The sequence below is a fragment of the Toxoplasma gondii genome, chromosome VIIb (genome assembly GCF_000006565.2).
Source record: "Toxoplasma gondii ME49 chromosome VIIb, whole genome shotgun sequence".
NCBI classification, from domain to species: Eukaryota; Apicomplexa; class Conoidasida; order Eucoccidiorida; family Sarcocystidae; genus Toxoplasma; species Toxoplasma gondii.
This window is the reverse complement of record NC_031475.1, coordinates 2,385,566-2,397,317: the sequence shown is the minus strand read 5'-3', so window position 1 is coordinate 2,397,317 and position 11,752 is coordinate 2,385,566. Positions and strand designations below refer to the sequence as shown.

Genomic DNA, 11,752 nt, shown 5'->3' with positions numbered 1-11,752 from the left:
CATCCCTGAAGTCCTAAACCCGTCGTTTACATAACTCTGCCTCGATTCTCCAAACCGCATACGCTGGCCGACTTAGTGGGGTGTACATACACCTCGGCAATTCTTCTGGTGTACATACACCTCAGAAGACTACCGTGGTAATCTGGGGAAAGACAGTTTTGTTTGCGTGTCGACAGTCTGGAGTTGCGTTGTTCGTCGGCATCGGCGCTTTCCGTCGAGCGTTTCTGAGCGAGCAATGCTGTCTTTCCCAGTCTCGCAGGATCTGCCGGAAACGGGAAGACCCTTTCGACTGGGATTCTGACAATTCAACTGTGCTGGCGTGTGTCTTCCCGCGCTCGGCCACCCACTCACGCAGGCGACTGCGGAGACCACCCTGAGAGGTGCGAGGTTGCCCTCGCTTTCCGAAAGTTCTGATGGGTGAAACGGCAGGTCAGCAGAGGAAACCGCGTGAAGACAGGGAGAGGACCTGCACACCGCCTGCGTTCGCTGTTGCATATCTGGGGGGGCGGGGAGCGGGGGCGGTTGTGAGAATCGAAGCTCCGCCGCCAGGCAAGGAGGCGGGGAATCCGTTTCTGTCGCTCCAGAGAAGACAGATCAGAGAAGCAGACGGGCAAAGTTTTCGTCGTCGCCAGGCTTCCGTTCCTCGGCACCAACGGAGCAGCGCAAGTATAAGTGTGACCGAGGACCAGTGTCTTGTTCGACTGTGTGGAGGGTCGCGTGCTTTGCGCGCCATTTCTCGCTGGCTGCATGCGCCCGCGCAGCAGTTTTTCTCCGCTTCAGTGCCCTTTTCTCCAGACAAACTCTCTATGTCAGCAGCTTTGTCTCTCGACAGAGGAAACCCTGTACAAACGCGAGCGCCAGCCGAAGAAAAAGAGAGGAAAACGCGAACGAACCTGGACCAGCAACCGGGCACCGGCCCTCCGTTCGCGTGTTGAGACTGCACTTGTATCTATTTGCCGACCTTTTCGATCGCTTGCGAGTTCCCTGCACTGAGCCACTGGAGGATCTGTTGCCGCGGTGTCCAGTCGCCGTTTGCTGACTGGGAGGCTCGTCGGTTGCGGCGATTTCCGCTCCGCGTTCGCAGTGTGTGCAGGTCTCTGCAGACTCCGCGTTAGCCGCGCCGTCGCCTCAAACTCCTTGTGAGGTTTCACACTCATCGCGCGCCAAGCACACAGCTGCAAAAAGCGTCAGTTGCTCTCCTCTCTTCAAGAACTTTCAGTCCAAAAGGAAACGCAACAAGCAGGAAGGCTCCTTCGCACGGAATCCACACAGGTGCGCCTGGGGCACTGCGTCCTCGCATAGTCCGCGGAGCTCGCCTCGTGTCGCCTCGCCTTGCGTTTCCCCGGCGTTCGAAAAACAGGTCTGCCTGCGTTCTGCTCCGAAAAGAGGCTCGAGACTTCTTCAGTCTCCCTTCTGCGTAAAGAGCTTCCCTTATTAAAAAGGCCGCGACTTTTTGCATTATCTGCCTTGGAACCCATTCACCTCAAATGAGACTGTTGCTTGCAAACAACCGAGCCAGGTGAACTCACTGCGTTTCACGGAGGCTTCAGCCAGGGAACGCTCTCTCGATTTCCACGAACGGAGTTGCGTACGAGGTTCCGTTCGCTCTGTCTTCGTCAGCGGGGAGAACGCGGGCTGGTGGTTTGCGACGGTGTCTGCAGCCTGCACCTTCCTCGGTCCTGCGGGCGGGGGTGGGGGCGGGAGTTCCTCACTTCTCTCTCGCGGCTGCCTCTGAAAGGGTGGAGAACGATCGTGGAGACTGTGTCTGTCAACTCGGATCCGACTTCTTCCTCGCCCCCATGTGCACGGGCGTCTGCATGCGAGTCTCCCTTTCGCTGTCCTACATCTCGCTTCTTCCTCGCTGCGCCTCTCCCCTTCGCTGGCATGAGCGCACCCTTCGCTCTTTTCACTTGTCGTGTCGATCGGCATCTCCGACGCATGTCGATGTCTGTCGCCTTCCTCAGCGGGCCGCGCCTCGGTGTATGTACACCGCGAGAGGCTGAGAACTGTTTTCGTTTCTGGTTCCTCCCAGCGGACGCAACACGCCAACATGAAGAGACGAAAACTGTCTTCGAGCTCAGCTCTCCGGTCTTCCCTCCCAAGCGCCACACGCGCGCTCTTGAATCTCTGCTTTCTCCTGCTCGTCCTCCTTCTGCCTACCAGTTCCACTTCTCAGAGAGCTTTGCCTCCTCTCCCCTCTGGAGAACTGAGTGAGCCTCAGCTTTCCATTGCTTCGTCCTCTCCCGTGGCTTCCCCCTCTTCTCTTCCCTCTTCTCCTTCTTCTTCTCCGGCTGCTGCCTCCTCTGCTTCTCCGGCTTCTTCTGCCTCTGTCTCCTCCTTCCTCGTTCGGTCCGGACCAACGCAGCGGGAGGCCGGCGAGGAAGCAGACAGAAGGGAGGAAGATGGCGCGAGGGGCGGATCGCCTTCGCGCGCTCTCCCTGAGGGTCCGCTTCTTGTCTCTGGCTCCTCGCACACTCTCTTGGCTGCGACAGAGCAGATTGTGCCATCGATGAAGCGGTCGTCACGGCTGCTGCGGCAGGCGCAACCAGAGGCAGAAGAACATGAGAAAGGAGAAAACGAGAAGGGAGAACACGAGAAACGAACTGCTTCTCCAGACGGCATCTTTCTTACTTCCTTCGGCGCAGACATTTCCCCTTCACACTTGCAAATTCACACTGTGTTCAGTCGCGAAGGAGATCGCGAAGCTGGAGAGCAGGCGCTGTGAGTCTCTGGTGTATCTACACGGAAAGTCCGTCTTGCTGGCTCACAGAACGCAGTGTGTATAGCGGATTTCCCTCTCATTGTTCTTTACGTGTTTCTTCGACGGCATGCAGCGTTAATGCGTGAGAAGCCAGACTCGTCACTCGCGTTTGAAGGAGACATTTCTCAACGCCTTTCTGTAGAAGCCCTTTCTGCCGCGTCTGCTGCCTTTTTGCCCCTGTCTCCGATTTCGCTCGCTTCCGCTTTCGAGTGTTCCTGCAGTTGTTTCCCCGTGAACTCGCTTGCCTTTTCAGGCAGGAATGTCTTTCAGGCAGAGCGTGTGACGCATTCCGGACAGGCAATAGCCTCAGTTCTCCTCTGAAGACCCGTCGCCGTCGCTGTGGCAGGCGTCTCTCCGCTCGGCGTTGCCTTCTGTTCCTCCTTTACTTCTTTCCCTTGTGCTTTTCTGCTCTTGTTCCCAGACTCTCGACGCGTCTGTACGCAGCCGGCAGCATCTTCGTGTGTGGATTGGCAGGGGCGCTTCCGCCGCTGTTGTTTCTGCGAAAAGAAGAAGAGCGGAGACTCCGAGGTCCGCTTCGCCCCGCGAACCAGTTGAACTCCGAAGGGATCTCTCCACTCACAGCGAAGTACATTCGCCTGGTCATGTCTTTCACGGGGGGAGTGCTGCTCTCTGTGGGTCTCCTCCACCTTCTGCCTTCTTCCCAGAGACAAATCGCGAGCGAACTGTCTCGACAGAAGCGGCAGGCGGCGAGGCGCAGGGGCGACAAGGAGACAGGTGTCTCTCCCCGCGCCGAATCGCGGTTCCGTGTGGGGCCGCCGCCCGTCTCGGCTGGCCAGGAGAGAAGCGCAGACGACGACGGACGAGAGCCGCAGGGAGGAGAGACGAGCTTCCCCAGAGAGAGTGGAGAGCAGAAAACACACGGAGATCGCGACGAGGGAGACAAGCACGCACCGGATGCGGGCGAGACGACGGGGAAGGCCTTTCCGTATGCTTCGGTCTGCTGCCTCCTCGGCGTCTTGCTCGTCATGGTCCTCGAGGCGCTAGCCGAGGGGGAACACTCCCATGAGGTCCACAGTCACAGCCACACGCATGAGCAGGTGCGAACGCATCTTCACACAGAGAAGGCAGAACTCGAAGCCGAAGAGGAAGATGCGGCGAGCAGGACAGGCACCTACGAGCCGCCAGCGTTGACAGCGGAGACCCCGGAGACGAAGAGGGGCAAGCCGGCTTCGCTCTGTGAAGGCGCAGACGGCGAAGCGGCGGTCAGCTGCCATTTGCACAGTCAGGAGAGCAACAGAGAGAGAAAGGCAGAGAGCCAGCGAGAGACAAACAGCTCGGTCTGTCGTCGAGAGAAGCCTGGAGAGAAGCATGGAGAGAAGCTTGGAGAGAAGCCTGGAGAGGGACACCCAGACCGGACCTCGGTGTCGTCGTGCTGTGCGTCCTCGTGCTCGGCCTCGTCTCACGAGTCGCTCTCTTCTTCCGCGTCTCTGTGTTCGTGTTTCATGCCAGCAGAAGGAGACAGAGACACCGTTGAGAGTTTTCTCCACCCGCCTGCAGCCGGCCTGCCAGAGTGCGTGGTGCCGCCCCCTGCCTCTGCGCCTCCCGCGTTTCCACTCTCGCATCCTTGCCTGTCCCAGTCTCCACCGGAGTCCGAGGCCGCGTCGCTTTGTCGCGGACCTCCCGCGACAAGTCGAGCTCTCGGAAACTTCTTCCGGCGCTCAAACAGCTGCAGAGAAAGCCGCCGCGCCGCGACCCAGACGACCCGCCAGCGCTGGCTGAACAAACCGTCGAGGCTCCGGCGTATGTACACCGCCGGCTGCGCCGTGACGGCGGCGGCGGAGCTCAGCTGCGCCGCCTCCTCCCCCTGCTGGTGCGAGGTCGAGAAAGACGGGGAAGAGCGACTCGCGTTTCCCTGCCGTCGGGAACTGGCGGCTGAAAGCGAGGAAGTTTTTCTTCCGTCGAACCAGTATGAGGACGATGGAGCTGGCTTTGCTGCCACGGAGGACGCATGCAGCTGTGGAGACAAACCGAAGAAGCGTCGGGGAGGCGACGGGGAGCGAGACGCAGGCGAGGCGCGGTGGTGCTGCGACGGGGACTTTGGTCCGGAAGACGGAAGCCGAAGCGAGGAGACAGGCGGGACGCGCTTCCGACAGGCGTCTTGCTGCTCGCAGGCCTGTGCCTTCGCTGGAACTTCTTGTTGCAGTCAGCTGTGGCGTCTGGACGGATCGAGGTCGACCTCCTTAAGCCAGAGGCGAGTCTGCAGGAGTGCAGGAGAGTCCTTCGATCTCGAGGAAGGAAGGAGCGGTTCACGGAGAGACGGCGATGTGGGCGAAGGTGAGAGGAGACGCGACTGCGGCGAGGACGCCCCGCACTCGGCGTCTTGTTCAGCTAGCGCGGAAGATGCAAAAAACAGCAGAGACAGCAGAGGAAGCGGCGACTCGTGCGCTTTCCACGGGCACTGGACACAGCACTCGCGCCAGAGTGGAGGCCCCGCCGTCGAGTACAGTCGATCTGCGGATCATCTTGTGATGACGCGCGAGTCGGGAACTTCCCGCTTCGGCTGTCTAGATACCCACGTGCACGCGCCGTGGAGGGACGCATGCTGCAGGAAGAAATTGGCAAACGCGAAGGAGAGGAGTCGCGAGGATAGTCCGCGAGGCGCAGCCTTTCTGGCCGCCGCCTCCAGCCCCTCGCTCTTTGGTTCGGACGACGGGACTGTGTGGCGAGCCAGTGAGACGCGGCGACACCGGTTCCTGAAGTCTGCTTGCGAACGCGCCACCTCCCCCCTGTCTCTGGCGACTCCTTTGCTAGCCGATGCGACTCCTCCCGCTCTCCTGTCTTCGTCGCGTCTGCCCCACTGCGAATGTGGGCTGCTGTCGCCGCGCTCGGACGCGCGTACGTACGCCGCAAGAGGCTTCGGGGAGAGTGCGCAACGTCACACTCATCGCTGGAAGGCGGCAAACAACGCAAAGCGGAGCGACGGATGCCGGCCACTGCGTTTGTCGGCCTGCGCCAAGGACGCAGACACCCTTTGCCGTCAGGGGACCGAGCGCGTCGGCGCAGCGGGGCTGACAAACGTCGGAGACTCGGACAGAACCAACCGGCGGGGCGGGCGCATGCGCAGCAGGTGTATATACACCGTGCGGAACAGGTGCCGGAAGCTGTGCAACCGCAGACACCGCGTGGCCAGCAGCTGCGGGCGCTGCAGCTCCGGGAACGAGGGAACTCGGCTTCTGCCGCCCTACGGCAGCAGCAACACCAGCGCGACGCTCGCGGACGAACTGCGACACGAAGGCGATAAAACCGGAGCGAAGGAGTTGCTCGTCTCGGGCGTCCTCATGCTCGCTCTTTCCTTCCACTCGCTCATGGAAGGTGTCACCTTGAGCACGGCGCCGCGCCCGCAACTCGTCGCCTTCGCTGTCCTCGTGCACAAGGGCCTCGAGAGCTTTGCTCTCGGATCGTCTCTTATGCAGGGTGAGTCACAGAGAGTCACGCTTTGTCAGCTAGAGATGCCGGGAGAATCGGTGCCCGTCGGTGTCTGTCCACCGCATTGTTCGTCCTCGGTGTCTGCGCGTCGGTGTGAACGTTTATCCGTCTGATGAGTTCTGCCCGCACCCGAGAGAGCTGCGGTGACAGCGTGTGTCAGCTAGTCTGTCTCCGTTTCTCGCGCCTGCTCTCGCATGGTGAGGCGTTCCTTTTCCGTTTGTGCATCGCTTTCGCGCCTTGCGACTGACGTTTTGCCTCACATGCTGTTCGCCGTCATTGCGTTTGTGGTTTTTCCAGCGCAGACTCACTCAAAGACGTTCGTCTGGCAGATGCTGTTGTTCGCCTTGATGACTCCAGCCGGAGTGCTTCTCGGCATCGCGACCACTTGGCTGACGCACGCTGGCCGCGAATCTGCGGCTGGAACAGAATCTTCTGTCTCGCCTTCACACTCTCTGTTGCCGGGTAGTCTCGCCTCCTTTCTTCCGCTCCTCCCGGGGTTGCTCACCGGCGTCGGCTCTGGAACCTTCCTGCACGTTTCGCTTCTCGAGTGCATTGCGCCGCAGCTCATGAGGTGCCGCGCGGAAGGCAAAGCCTCTCTTCTGTCGGTCATTGCAGCCGTCTGCTTGGGTGCGACACTCATGGTTTTCCTCGCGTAGTTGCGCGCGGATGCTTCGTGAGCAAAGCGGATCAACAGCTCGAGCCTCGCAGCGGAGAGCGAAGAAACTTCATGCATCCTTTCTGGACACTCTCACGCGAGGTCTGCGTGGGCAGACGCACCCAGCTCTTCCGGAGGACGTGACCTCGCCTTGGTTTGCTCAGTGTGTTGCATGCGGGGCTTGTACAACGTCCCCTCCAGATGGACACAGGAGCAACTCAGTTTCTCCTGATCTGGGCATGTGAGCAGAGAGCAAGAGCGGTCCACAGTTGCTCAGGAGTCAAAATCCGGGCTACCGTTCCCGCCTGTGACGTCCACCCTCAGAAATCAGTTCAAGCAGTACCTGGCGTACGTGTGACAGCCGTCGTTGTGCCGCAGCTTCGCTGTATGTACACCCGAGGGCTCGTCTAAGCGGGACTTGCAGCCAGGCAAATGAAGTGTGACAAAAGCCCAGGGGAGGACGCCGACTACCGGACATTTCCATTGGAAGTGGGCCAGCGGAGACCCACTTGCTGTGAAACGTGTTTCCGTCGTCTTTGGACACCAAGGAAAAGTGCAGCTGTCTTAGTAACGCAGTTTTCCCCAGTCAACCGGCGCCAAAAGGTCCGCCGAATGCATGCATCCACGCGAACGCATCTTACGCACGGGTTAGTCAGCGAGTCACGAGTGCTAAACCTTGTAGAAACCTGCCAACTGGATGGCTTGTTCTTGACCATGCAGTCTACACAAGTTTTGCGAAGAAGCATCGGATGTGCCGACCGACAGACCGAACCAAACGTGGGATAGGCGGAGGAAGGTTCTCTTCTTGAACACGACAGTCAGTTAGGGTCCTGTGGAGCGAGGTTTCTAAAGATAGCGGCGAAGTCTGGGGAATAGATGTCATCTAAATCGCATTCGTGCGGCAAGTGTGGACAGACGAGAGAAGCCTTGCAAATGAAATCTGATGGGAAAAAAAGACAACTGCATAACCTGACACTAACAAAACTGCTTCCTGCAAGTATGCTATGACACAACTCTCTCGCGGCGGTTGCAGGTTGCCAGTTCCTACGCACATGTTGGATACCCACCAGCATACACCCTGTCTTCACATTTTCCGCTCTCTCTGTGGAAAAATTTTCAATGTGGTGATGAGCACGACACGCCACTGTACTGAAATTGTGGTTAATCTCGGAAGAGACTCGTCATAACAGCTCCCTGAACTCGTTCACGCACGCGAAGGCGGCCTTCGCGTTGACTCTAAAAACGCGAACCTCATGAGGGACGAAAACCTGCCCAAGGACGCTTGACAGCTGACGGGGCTGTGGACGCGTAAGGAGGTCATCATCGGTACCAACTCTCGAAGCTCAGCGCCACTCACAACGGTCCTCAGGCGTCCGTCCTGACATCAAAGACGAGGATGGAACAGTCCACATTTCTTTCTGACGTAGCTGGGGTAGCCACAAGCCATTGCCTTGTACGTTTTCTGTTTCAGAACCTCATGCAGTCGATTGTTTCTGCATCTTTCTCATTGGGGAGTTTCGTGGCTGGGTGTCACGCACCTTGATTTCTGCTCTCGCGGGAACGAATGCTGGTTATATCATTTCTAGCGCATATGGAACAGTTTCAAGCTCATCAGACGGGATCTTAGCAGGTTAGGAAGCTAGCACGACTGCCCCATAAAATCTGCTGCCATCTGTGCATGTGCGAGTTTTACATAACGAAGGGTGTTTCAACTTTATGCGTGGGACATTAAAATCGTACACTGAGAATGAAGAAAACCAAAACTCTGGAAAGGATCTCAGATAGTTCCAGGGGTGTAGAAACAATTTCAGTGATACCCTAGAAATGCCATTATGTTATGGCATCCTACAGTGTGCGGTACCAACTGCACACATGTTACCATGCGAATATCGGACTGCAACTTGGCAGGATGTACTGGTCTAGTGCAGGAGTCTTCAGTGTTCCCTCCACAGACCAACTTTTGCGTCTGTCACGAGGCGACAATTGAGAGGTTTTACCACTCTTAAGCGCGCCCTTACCACTTTCTCCGATAAAAAAGGCCAGAGAAAGTGGGCAGGCGAAACTGGCGGTGCGAGTGACCAGGGCGTTTCTTTGCCCTGTTTTGAATGTCTTACTCTCCGGCATGGCTTGCTGTTGGCTGCGGAACATGAGCGACACTTTCATGGCTGATCTAATAGCCACGCATAGCATAACGTGGCTGCAGTGTATTCATACTGATTCCCAGACTACAGAAATGAATGCGACGGAAAAACATTGACTCTAGCAAAGTGACAAAACTCTTACGTTGCTTGGACACCCTGACAATCGAGTTAGGTTTGCCTTGAGCAGTCGTTGCTTCACAGAGTTGCTCGGTGTCACTAATTGATTCGAAATCTGCATAGCCGACCTCAGTTAGTTTGGGTTGCCATTCGACCAGCAACTGGCCGTAAAAGGTCAGGTAATATCTGTGAAGTGTACCTCAGCTATTTGAGTTACTTCCCACTAGCCTTGGTGCCGCTGCTTAGCAAAGAAACCTGGCGCAGCTAGCAGCCTGCACACTCAACGGCAACGGACATCGACATAGTACCGGTGCCGCATTTAGCGAGGTCCTTAAACTGATCGATGACCCATGGAGCACGCCAAGAAGGGGCAGCATGACTGCAAAGAACTCAGTAGTTCCTACTTTTGTAGGTGAGTGTGAGTTTAGAGTTATACTGAACACACATTGAAAATCCCAGTTTTGTTTGTCGTTCAGGATAAAGACCGCCCGCGCAGAATGGTGTTGCCTAGTATTGTGTTTGCGTCATGGCTCTTGTGGGCCGTCATGCATCGTTTTGGTTCTGTTATTTACTTTGTCGTTTGTACGGAAGACTTCAGAACACATATGCCGGAAGCCCCTAACTACGTCGAGCAGCGGACGCTTCAACAGGCCTCGTCAGGCCGTCAAAGGATCGAGCCAGAGCCGGCGGCCCTTAATTACGCTTATTTGCGTGGTTTCGGGAAGACCGGGCAACAGTTTCTACCATTCCTACCTAATAAAGGTCCTGTTGTGGATATCCTCCATCCCGCAGTGGTGTTGGCAAGCAACCCCGAGCTCCCTGTGTATGCTCCACTCCCCGTTGCCCCGTTGACTTTCTCCGATTTGCAAAATTGGTGACAAAGAACCATCAGGGTGCGCACGTGAAGTCTATCAGTTACTTGTGCTTGCATGAGAGGTATCTGGAGTCACCGAAGCATGGCGAGAGATTTGACCAGTCTTCCGAAAACAGGAAAGATGAGCAACCACAGGCGAGGCTCGAAGGACTGGAAAAAGCAAGTAAACGTTCCCATCAATCTCGTCATGCAGATATTATACGCAGATGTGCGGTTCTTGACTGTGAGGGACGTGCTGCCACTTCGTGGCAATGCCAGATCGGCTGCGCATAGGTTGTTCGGAATCCCAGGGTGACGATCGTGTACACTTGAGCATCACACCGCAAACAGACCCATGATGTCCTCCCCGTCCGGCTCAATGTGGCAACTCTGCTTTTACTGTCGCTTCGCCGTGACATTGTCCCAGTCCTCTGAGAGCCCGTTCTGGCTGCCGTCATTCTTCTGCACGCTCTCAACTACAAGGGACGCTCTCTCGCTGCCTGCCACCGTGCGGTTACCGTGTCGCCGTTTTCTCAAAAAAGTTATGTGGAAGTTCTTTTGATTTCCATGAAGAGAATAAACCTAGGAATCCCTTCTTATGTGTAACAGGGAGTCTAGCTTTAGTTGTTATCTGACACGGATGCAAATAAGGTCGCGAGGTAAATGCGTGCAGCAGCTTGAGGCGATTGATCGCTTCTCGCCTCTCGACCCACATACCCCAATCGATGAGCTCGAAAGTGTTCCTGGGAGTGGCATAATGTGCGTTGTTGTGATGTGGGTGCCGAATGGATCAGACAGAAACATAGTAAGTTTCCACTACAGCTGCAAGCGCTTACGGACTTCCGGCAGAGAGCAGCTCACCCGTGGCACATGTCCGACACCTGAGTCCGCACACCGTAGAAACAAGTCCAACCTATGCCCCAGAATCATAAACAGCGGCTGCATAAAACGCAGCAGCGCATCACAGCGACGATATCAGGCAACAGGAACAACATCCCCGTTTCCGCTACTTCGACCATTTATACATGACAAAAGCCTTCTGAAGAAACCAAATAGCCGAGCAAAATGTGGCAGTATGTAGCAAGTTGTCTGGACCGGTGTCCGAGCTGAAACGTGGATCGTAATGCGCAAACAGGACGTCCAGGGTGGTTCTTCCGGTTCTCGAATCGTCGATACCCCCTCCTGCAGAGTTGCCTTTCCTGTGTGACCACGGCTGTTCAGAACGTTGCAGTAGTGGTAAGAGAGGGAAAGGTTCCTCGCTTTTCTCTCAATCGTTTCTCACGATACCCCTTCCCGCAGACACAGCAAAGGGTACCAGATGCTTCACCCACAGTCTTGCACGTGAGTGTCTCCCCTTGCCCAAGTGGAGATGCCGGCACAGCAAACTACTTCGCATCGGCATTGTGAACGGTCACCAACTGCAAGGAATGACATACTTACCACCGGACACCTTCCAGTGGCTGTAACGAGATGCACGAGAACGCGCAGGGATCACTGAGGTTGGAATCCGTAGAATCAGTGCCCTACGTTTGGTGCCCAGTGTCAGCGTACAGTTGCTTCTAGGTCATTCATGCTCTTGGAACGCATCGAGGGAAGAACGAAGGGCACGTGAATCATTACCCCGTTGCTTGCTGGGTAGTAGAATTTCAAAGGCTGACACATGTTTTCATACAAAGGATATACCCGATGCCGAAGAGCATGACTCAGACAAAATAAACAAGCATTGCACAAATGTGACACACCATGGGAAGCGCTTGGATTAGGCAGAACTGTGAGGT

General features: G+C 56.5%; 3 protein-coding genes across 3 annotated transcripts; all 3 read left to right on the top strand.

Moving 5' to 3' along the window:
• Window positions 1-413: 413 nt before the first annotated feature.
• Window positions 414-935, top strand: TGME49_260280 (hypothetical protein; the record flags this gene model as incomplete). The annotated part of the gene is made up of 1 exon (XM_002365160.1): window positions 414-935. One exon carries the CDS (start codon window positions 414-416, stop codon window positions 933-935), a length of 522 nt encoding a protein of 173 aa, XP_002365201.1.
• A 1,115-nt stretch (window positions 936-2,050) lies between these two features.
• On the top strand, window positions 2,051-2,725 carry TGME49_260290 (hypothetical protein; the record flags this gene model as incomplete). Its single annotated transcript, XM_002365161.1, has 1 exon — window positions 2,051-2,725. One exon carries the CDS (start codon window positions 2,051-2,053, stop codon window positions 2,723-2,725), a length of 675 nt encoding a protein of 224 aa, XP_002365202.1.
• A 638-nt stretch (window positions 2,726-3,363) lies between these two features.
• Window positions 3,364-6,864, top strand: TGME49_260300 (metal cation transporter, ZIP family protein; the record flags this gene model as incomplete). Its single annotated transcript, XM_002365162.1, has 2 exons — window positions 3,364-6,196; window positions 6,506-6,864. The coding sequence occupies 2 exons, from the start codon at window positions 3,364-3,366 to the stop codon at window positions 6,862-6,864; spliced, it is 3,192 nt and encodes a 1,063-aa protein (XP_002365203.1).
• Window positions 6,865-11,752: the final 4,888 nt, after the last annotated feature.